General features: G+C 52.7%; 1 protein-coding gene across 1 annotated transcript; it reads right to left on the reverse strand.

Annotated features, from left to right (window-relative positions):
- Positions 1–411: 411 nt before the first annotated feature.
- On the reverse strand, positions 412–6,586 carry TMEM200C (transmembrane protein 200C). Its single transcript, XM_039463745.2, has 2 exons — positions 6,045–6,586; positions 412–3,170 (listed from the first exon to the last, which is right to left on the reverse strand). Exon 2 carries the CDS (start codon positions 3,074–3,076, stop codon positions 1,226–1,228), a length of 1,851 nt encoding a protein of 616 aa, XP_039319679.2. The 5' UTR covers positions 3,077–3,170; positions 6,045–6,586; the 3' UTR covers positions 412–1,225.
- Positions 6,587–9,364: the final 2,778 nt, after the last annotated feature.

Genomic DNA, 9,364 nt, shown 5'->3' on the forward strand with positions numbered 1-9,364 from the left:
TGAAAATGAACAAACTCACTTTTAATGAGATCAGGTGTAAACAATCTACCAAATTATTAAAACATTATCTTTTTGCCTATGCAGGCTGTGGATTCAAGACCATGAACTTATAGTCAGTGATATCCAAGAGGATGGGAAGGGAATAATAAGCCTGGTGCTTTGCAAATTAATGCTTGGAGGTAAACAAGAAGTATCATAGGAAATTACTATTTACTTGACTTTTCATTCTATTTGAAAGAGAAATTCCCAAATGCTAAATACTACCCTACATTTTAAGCCTAAAATTACACTGGACATGTGACATGGTGCTGAGTACTCTGGGGGAAGATCACAACAATACAGGTTGCAGTGTCATAGCAAAATATTTTAAATGTACCATATGAGCTAGCTCCAAGGCAAAATGAGGCAATATTATGTTTAACTGTTTGTTCGGAAACTTCTTTTATTAAAAAAGATTTTAAATATTAATGCTATTTTCAGTACAGGTGTGATAACACTCAGTAAAGCATAGTGTACTTGATATAAATTTCGGAATATAACAGTCCGTCTAGTTCCTGGCCCCCTCCAGTCTCCACCACGTACCCTAGTAGCAAAACATATACACCCTTTTAAAAAATAAAGAAGCTTTTGGGCATTGGGTGAGCAGAGTGTGGGGCGGGGGGGGGGGGGCAAGGAAAGTGTTCCTTCCTGAATTACTCACACTTTTGGCTTTGACTTCAGTTAGTAACATCAATTCTAAGAAAACTGAGACAAACTCTTTAACGTTCCGCAAAGGGAGGGAGAAAAAAAAGCCTGCCATTCGCAAGCGGCTATGGGCAAAACCAGAGCAGAGTACAGGGGTCGGGAAATTAGAGATTAAAAAAAAAAAAAATGGAGTAAAGTGCACAGTTACCGTCAAAAATATATTATTTTGATACTAAGAAAATTAAAAGAATTTTTATCTAATGGACTAGATTGCTGACCTTTTAACACATTTGGTTTTCATTGAACATACAATCACCATCGGACATAAAAAGACCAGTTTGCTTTAAAAAAATTCCTTGGAGTTATCTACAGGAATCTTGTGGACGCAATTCAAGGGTAACATTCTGCAGCTCTTTGGATATTGAATGATGTCCTCGGATAAGTCCACAAAAGAAACAGGGACCTGTTAATGCACTGATTCAAGTAGGCGTTTCTCCCATCTTCTCTCTCCTTCTCCCCCCACCCCGCTCCGCTCCCTTCTCTAAATGTCTGTGCTTTCCAGTTCTCCTTCTTCTACCCCTATGGCATGAGACCTGGAAATCATGAAGAGTTTCTCCTTGTTTGTAAACTGCCTCTGCATCGGCTGAGGTTGCTCGGCCGTGGGTGGCTCCTGGCTGGCACCCTCCGGGGAGCTCTGCTCCACACCCCGAGCCGGGGCGGCCGCAGAGTCTGGCGTTTGACCCGCTACTGCGTCCAAGACCGACTCCGAGGAGGTGCCGGCCTCCCGCAAGGGGGTGTAGCCCTTATTGCTGCTGGATGGGTCATCCGACTGGGAGCTCCCGGAGTCCCGCGTGGTGGGGGGCGAGTCCTCCAGCCGCAGGGGTGGCGAGGCAGAGGCGGCTTTGGCCAGAGGGCTCGAGTCAGGGTCCGCCCCGCCCCGGGACGGCGGGGGTTCGGGGGACGGCGGCGCCCTGTAGTCCGGGAGCCCGCTGGTGCTGCGGCGCCGCAAGGCCGCGTACCTGCCGGTCCTGGGCAGGCGGCCGCCCTGCCCCCTGGCGGCGCGCGCGGCTACCGCGCCCTCGGGCTCCTCCAGCTCTCCGCGCGCCCGGCGCACGCTGCCCTCCGCTCCGCGGAGGTCGGTCATGCTCAGGTCAAGCTCGCCCGTCGGGATCTCCAGGGAGCCGCGTTCCCCCGGAGGCCTCTGCCAGCTGCAGCTCGCGCCCTCCGCGTCCCTGTCCCTGTCGCGGTCCCCTTGCAAGGGCAGCAGTGCGAAGGCGCTCAGCGAGGAGCCCACGAGGGAGCTGGCGGTGCTCTGGCGCCCCCAGCTCCCGGGTGGGCTGCAGGGAGCCGGACTGCTGCAGCTGCTGGCGGCCGCGGCTGCGGCGGCCCGGCGACGGCCGGCCACGCCCGAGCGCTCGCGGTAGACGCTGTACACGGCCTCGGCCAGGCTCGGGGGCTCCCGCGGACAGCGCGGGGAGGAGGCCAGGTCCGGCGGGGACGCGGCGCCCCGGCGTCGGCCGCCGCTCAGCGCCGCGGGTTGAGGCGGCCACGAGCCCCTGGCCAGCATCGCCGCCGCTCCGAAGGCGTCCCCGGCGCCACCGCAGCCCCCGGGCTTCGGCTCCAGGCCCCGCGACTGCACGTAGCTGAGGAAGCCGTTGAGCGGAACGGCCCCGGGGGGCGCCGCGGCGGGGGCCGACGACGAGGAGGCGGCTGCGGCGGCGGCTGCGGCGGCGGCCGCCAGGTCTTTGGCGCGGAGGCTGTGCACGTCGATGACGGTGGAGTAGAGGTCACGCAAGTTGATAATCTTGGTCTTCTTGTCCCGGTTCTCGTGGAGGACCGCGTTTGCGCAGATGAAGAGGAAGATGCCGATGCCCATGATGAGAGGCCCGAAGACCTTGAGCTTGTCCGAGTGCAGGTAGCCAGAGAAGATGCGGAAGAAGAAGCCCACCGACGTGCCGGAGGAGGAAGGGGCGGCGGCTCGCGCTGGAGGCGTGCTCCTCGGCGCGCCGGCGGAGCTGGAGTTGACACCCCCTGGAGCCCCAGGGTGGCTCCTGGACCGGATTTTGCTGCCACTGCTGCTGCTGTTGGCCGTGGTCGGGACGCGGTGGCGGCTGCCCTCAGGCGGCAGCTGCTTACCCGCCTCCCGATTGGCCCCATTGGCCTTCGGCCAGTAGCCCACCACCGCCATGGCTATGCCCACCAGCAGCACCAGGATCCCGCAGAGGGCGATGAGCCCTGAGATGGAGCACAGCTTCAGCTTGCCTTTCACCACCACCACGTCGTTCTTGCGCCTCTTCTTGGCTTTCCGCTTGCGCTTGGGGATCTGGCTTGGGGGGCGGAGTGGATCCTGCTTTCTGGCGGAAATCCTCAGCAGGCCGCCGGTGGCGATCATGGCGAACTCGTGGAGCGTGGGACTAGCCTCTGGGGTGGAGGCTTGCGCAGGGAGGGCGCTAACTGCCCACTAGCTGCTCAGTCACCTCCTCCTGCTGCAAAGCAGAGGAAGACAGTCAGAGGGTGTTGGCTTGGCTGTAGTGACATCTCAGGCTGCAACTGCCCTGCTCCCAGATCCCACTCCATGTGTGTCCCTCCCCAGGGCCTTTATCCACTAACCCAAACGAAGGCCGTGTACAGAGGCTGGGGCCAGGTAGACATTAGGAAAGGGAAACGTTGTTGCAACAACTAATAGGTTGTTATAAAACATTGCAATAACTAATAGGTGGTGAGAAAACAATATGAGAGTATGCCTTCTTCTCCCCACTCCTCATCCATCTCCCCCATACATTCCATGGGTAATATAAGGGTTTGAAATGAACAACGGAGTTCCAGCCATTAGTAAAACCTAAATGTAGGAACGTTAAGGAGTTTCCTGGCAATATTCTTTCCCTTAGTCCTACTGGAATTGGAAGATTTTTCAAGGGAGCTGCCACAGGAGTTTCAAGTCTAAGCTGGGGAATCTGTCAATGTGTGGCCGAAAACAGTCACAAAAGTTACTACCGTATGAAGACAAAGGAATTTATTCATTTAATTTGATGGCTATTTAATTTCATCTAAGGATGAAAATTAAAGGTATGGAAGGCAGGCAGTTTATTTACTTTAGATAAGTAACAGAGTTCACCACTAGGGAAGCAGCAGAGATATTGCAATACTCTGACAATAAATCCCTTCACAAAGTTGTCTCCCACCTATGCCTGTTCCTACAGCTAAGTGCAAGCAGATCCCTCGCACAGCCTTCTCTCCTCTCGGCAACATCTGGACAGCTTCTTGGGGTGGAATATTTAGTTTTAGGTAACTGCTTATGTAACTGAGCTCTTCCTTCTGGCCTTCTCTGCTCCCTGGAGGAACTCCCTTAAAGGTATCATGTGCCAGATTTCATCAGGGAATTTGAGATATCGCCTGGAATCTCCAAGAGCAAGATCTTTTTCTCAAGTGGGAAAATTACAATTAAAAAAACACTCTGCCGTAATAGCTTTCTGACCCCTTATTCAAGTGCCAAGAGCACGCTACAGAATTCCAGTATTCAAATGAGTAGGCAATTAACTAGGTAAAGCAGTCTGCACAATATGATAGTTTGTAGAATGACATTTCCCCCAAGCCAAGGCTGGTTTTTGTTTGTTTGTTTGTTTGTTTTGCTTTTTCTCATCCTTTTCTCATGAGGTCATTTTTAGGAAGGGAGGGTGGCAACAATCAATGGACTACTCTTAGGAAGTTTATTTAGCTGTTAGTAATAAAGCCTGGGTAGGTAAATTCACAAATGCATATTTGTGGTTATTCAGCAGCCTCTAAAAATTTCTGTCTTGCTGTATCCCCAGAGTAAAACATTTTCTGTTCCATTCATTGTGTTCCTTCCTATAAGATGCTAAAATTGAAGGCATTGTATGAACTTAAAGACTTAGCTATCACTCCCAAACCTTCTGGTATTCTATCCTTTATCAGATAATTCATGGTTTAGAATAAATTGACCCTTGAAAATGGGTGGCAGGTAGAATTTTGCTTTTCATTGGTGTTTGGGTGCAGGCTTTGGCCCTTGAGTTCCTCCATTATGCCAATATAGGCAGGATCTTTTCTCCATCAGTGGGAATGCAAATGGTAATCAGTTCTTTACAATGTTTGCAAATCAATATCTCTTTGGAACTTAGATGGGTTTCAGTAAAGAGAAACACCAGGTAGATTAGAGAGGAGTCAGTATAAAGAATGCATCTATAAAGCGTTTAAATTTTATTAGAAGAATGAGCTGCACCAGTAAGTACAGATTTAAAAAAGAAAAACTCTTACTGTCTATATCTCTCATCTCAAATAAATAGGCTCATTTATGATGTGGTTGTAACATACAGACTGTTGTTGCAAGTGATCCTTAGAGTCCAGCATCTTAAATAATCCGGAGATTCGTAGTTACCTTAAGAAGGCTTTAAGGACCAGATATTTTAGAAGCGAACTCAGTTGGCAGGGTGGCTCTCCCACCGGAGAAAGGCAATATGTTTTGTGTGGCATCGATCAGGTGCATCGGGATGCTGAATGTCTTGGGGGAGGGGGGCACCCACTTGGATTTCTCCTCAGCAAAGCAGCTTTGGCTCCGGTAGAATGTAAGGAAGGTTGGAATGGATTTCAACCATCCTTACAGCAGATCTTTAAAATGAGTTTAATAGCTAGTAATTAACTCCCTCGTTTATTATTCCTTCAGCTCTGTAGAAGGCTGTACTCCCTTTTAACGTATCACCAACTGACATGACATACAGACAAAGGTCAGGTGCCACGGGAGACCCACCTTTGAGGTTTTCCTTTATACCTAATGAAAGAAAACAAACTTAGCAGTCAAGCTTGGCTGCCCTCGCAATTTACTGCCTGGAGCTGGTCTTACCGTGGTTAAGGAATGGAGGATGGGGGAAGCAAAGGAGGGATGTCTAAAAATACAACTGCTTCCAAGAGAGACATTCAAGTTCTCAGCTCATGATGGATTAAGCCCCACTCTGAGGCTCGGAGGCTCGGAGCCCACAGGCTGGGAGCGCTATTCTGTGTCTGGCACCCATCCCAGGTCCTAGACCCCCGGCCCCTCACTGGCAGGGCGGCGACCCCCTGGACCTGACTGTGGTCTGCTTATTGATGTTGGCTGGAGTCACATGAGTCCAGCAGCTGCGCGTCCGCTTCTGGAAAGACAGGCAGGAGCGAAGTGAGGGCAATCCTGAACTCGCTTTTTCTGGGCAGCGCATCCCGTGCAGCCCTCCCGGTAAAAAGCCTGTCCTCGAACGCCAGCCCGGGTCTCGGGGGCTCGGAGACCTGAGGGGCGGAGAGGGGCCCCGGGGGCTGGGGACTGGCAGAATTGCTCAAAATGGCAGCACTCTCCGCACACAAGATCGCTCACTTACCCAGGGAGACCGGGGGAGGTCGGGGCCGGTGAACGGGCGCTCGGGCAGCACAAAGGAACCATGGAGAAACTTTTTCAGCCCGAGCCGACGGCAGAGCGCAGGGACAGCGCCCCGGGGCCCTGCATCCGAGCGCGGCTCAGCAGCCCCGCGGGGGCGAGCGCCCGCCCCAGGCTCGCAGTCCCCTCCGGCGCCGTGGCGGGAGCCATTTCCAAGAGTTTCCAAGAAGTGTCAGGTCCTCCGCATCCCGCATCCCGTCTCGCAGCCCTCCTCTCCGCCGCTCCTCCTCCCGCTGCCGGCGTCTCCTCGCTCGGCGCTCCCGGGCGGGCCCCCGCAGCCACGCCGCCGGCCCTCGCGCCTCTTTTGTGTGGCTGCGGCGCGCCGGGCTCCGCCGGGTGGAGTTGAGCCCGCGGCGGCAGCTCGGGGCGGCCGGACTGGCGGCTGTTGCTAAGAGACCGGAGCCATGACACAGGGAAATTGCGGCAGGGTGGCGGTCGGGGCCCGCCCGGCTCGGCGGCGTAGGGGGGGGCTCCCCCGCCCCCCGCCCCGCCCCCTACCCCAGCGCACCCCCCCCGCCACGCCGCCGGCCTTCCCCGCTCCCACGCGTCCTCAGTCGCCTGCCGCCCGTCCCTTCGGAAGCTGGCAGCTTCCCCAGGGAGGAGAAGGCGCGAGGGGAGGAGGCGGAGGCAGCCGGTGCGGAGCGCTCGGGCCACGGGGCAGGGGGCGCAGAGGGCAGGCGCGGAGCGCCTCCTCCGCCTCGGCCCTCCCCGCCCCGGGGCGTCCAGAGGCCACCTCCGCCTCCGCGAGCAGCTTTGTTCTTCTCTCTTCCAACTACCTGTCTGAGCCGCGGGCCCCAGAGGCCCCAAAGAGAAGCCCCGAGGATCTCCCCAGCAGCATCCAAGGGGCGCGTTCCGGGAGCGAGGGCCAGAGCCCGCGTTCCCTTCGTGCCTGCTTCCCTCCTCTCGTCTCCTGGTCTTTTGTTGCCTCTACTCCTCGGCACCGCACAGCCTGGGCTGTTTTCCCCCTCCCGCTTGGGAGTTTGCAGTGTGGACGCTCGGCGAGCGCAGTAAGTTGTCCCCCAGCGAACTCGGGCCCCGGCGGAGTGGAGCCGCCCCCGCCGCGCCGGGCGCACAGCGGGACGCCTGGAAGCCTCTGTCCGATGTGCTTGCGCTTTAGCCCCGCCGGGCTTTGTGACCCGCCTGACCCGGACCCGGCGACTTCCGCGGGCAGCTGGGGCTCCTCGGTGATCGGAATCGGCTCCGGAGCTCTTCCTTGGGCAGCCCCTCCTGCTCCTCCCCGGTGTGATAATCAGCAAGCATTAAAAGGGAAACTACAATTCTTCAGGAATCAGGAATCAGGGTTAGAATCAAAGAGGGGAGGTGGGGGTAGGGAGGATGTCCAAACTCCCTACGTCATTTTAAAAAGAGGAAGGCTTGAGAAAGAGAGAGAAAGAGAGAGATCGAGATCCTGTTTCCTAGCTCATCTCTGTCCTCTCAACTGTAAAGTAAAAATGACAAGGAAAAGAGAATTTCAAAGTGGAATTTCCCCAAAGAGTATTGAGAAAGTGAGAAAGCTTTCAATTATCTATTGAAATGAGGCAGCCAGGATTCAGGAACAGAAGAGCAGATGAAGCAAGTGCTGTCTAAAATTTTGGATCCAGACAAATATTTTGGCGCTGCGGGTGTTGTATATATTCTGAGTTTGGGGGCGTAGGGGTCCACAAAACCCACACAAGAGGACTCTGCTGCCCACAGCTCCTGTTACAAGATTGTTTCTCACATGCGCAGCATTCACTTGTGCTTAAATCTGGAGCACACACTTTTCAAAAAGAACAATAACGACAACAAATGTACAAGTTCGATGATATAAATGTGGACAGTGATCTAAGGGGTGGGGATAGAGATGCTGTGGGACAGGAGGGAACAAACCAGAAGTGTGCTCTGAAAGGCAACCCTGCATTCGCCTGTTGGAAAGGTGGCCTCTGTCACCCTTTTCAAGCAAATAACGAATCTGAATGATGACCAGGGTGTCCGGAACCCACCACCTTCCCCCTGCCTATTCCTCCTCAGATTCAGACTATTAGGAAACAAACCATAGTGAAGGGAAAGTTTTAAATCCCACGTTGGGTTGTTTCCTTTCAGAGAAATGGCTGTAAAGGAGCAATAACAAGCTCTAGTTGTTTTCTAAAGCCTTTTTGGCTCTGAACTTCCAGATTTCTTGAATCCCAATAATAATCCGTGCAAAGATTGGACCTACAGTCTCATTTCATTGCACAGCTAGCTGCCAGTGTCTGTGGGTGGCAGCTCCTATCTTGTGTTTGTTGGGCTATACAAACAGGAATGATACTGCAGAACTTCATTAGGATTTTAGGTGGATTAAACTGCTAATAGTTTCAAGTTTCTGTGTAAATTATAGCCATCATTTACACATTTAAAACTCATTTGAGGGAGGGATTTGGAGAAGAAAATAATTCTTTTCTAGACAGTGGGCCTTTGGACATAGCTAGTGTTTTCTTATGTTGATGACGGCAACAGAATTTATGGTTTATTACTCTAAGGCTTCCTTCCAAACTGAGCTTTTTGGAACTTTGAACTGTTCTATTTAACCTGAGTGTTGTCACATTTAGTAATTTTCTTTATTTTCAGCTCATGGTATCAGAGAAAATCAAACAAATGTCATCTGTTTCCAGTGGAGTCCTTTATCCATCCCCTCTGTAATTCAGAATCAACATACATTCCCAGAGGTTTTCAAGTTATGTAGAGTTGTTTTTAAAGGAACAGGGATACTCTTGGCCCTTCTGGAGTTATTTTCCTTCAAATTTCACTGGCCATTTCAGTCTGGATGATTTCCGAGATTGTGGGCCCCCACTTTCACCATGCTGAGGACTGAGGGGCTATAGCTACCTAATCTTTATAATTCACTGGTGCCTCCAGATTTTGGAGCTCAGCGCAGCCTTCTGACCTTGTAGCAGGGAGTGTAATGAAGGCCCTGGGAAAAAAAGAGAAGAGGATAAAGATTAGCTTAGTTGAGTTGGATTAAATTCTGACCTACAACCTTTCATTTGCTCTTTTTCAAAAAGAATCCTTATGTAATTTATTCAGTCTCATAATTGATTCAGGACTCCTTTACTTCCCGGATCATTTCCCCAACCCAGCCTGATGTGCTTGACTTGCCTGCCCGTGCTTCCAGGGCTGCACAGGGGAAGACACTGGCCTGCCATTGGCACACACAGGGCCTTCTTGGTCTCCAGGAGTGTGCCAGAGAAGGGGAGTCTGCTTATATCAGCAGCTCAGCAACTCCTGCCTCTGCACACACCTTGCCTT

The sequence above is a fragment of the Saimiri boliviensis genome, chromosome 13, assembly GCF_048565385.1.
Source record: "Saimiri boliviensis isolate mSaiBol1 chromosome 13, mSaiBol1.pri, whole genome shotgun sequence".
NCBI lineage: Eukaryota > Metazoa > Chordata > Mammalia > Primates > Cebidae > Saimiri > Saimiri boliviensis.

Bases quoted from the DNA above. Each gene is read 5' to 3' on its own strand.
- TMEM200C (XM_039463745.2), bottom strand. From the start codon at position 3,076: ATGATCGCCACCGGCGGCCTGCTGAGGATTTCCGCCAGAAAGCAGGAT.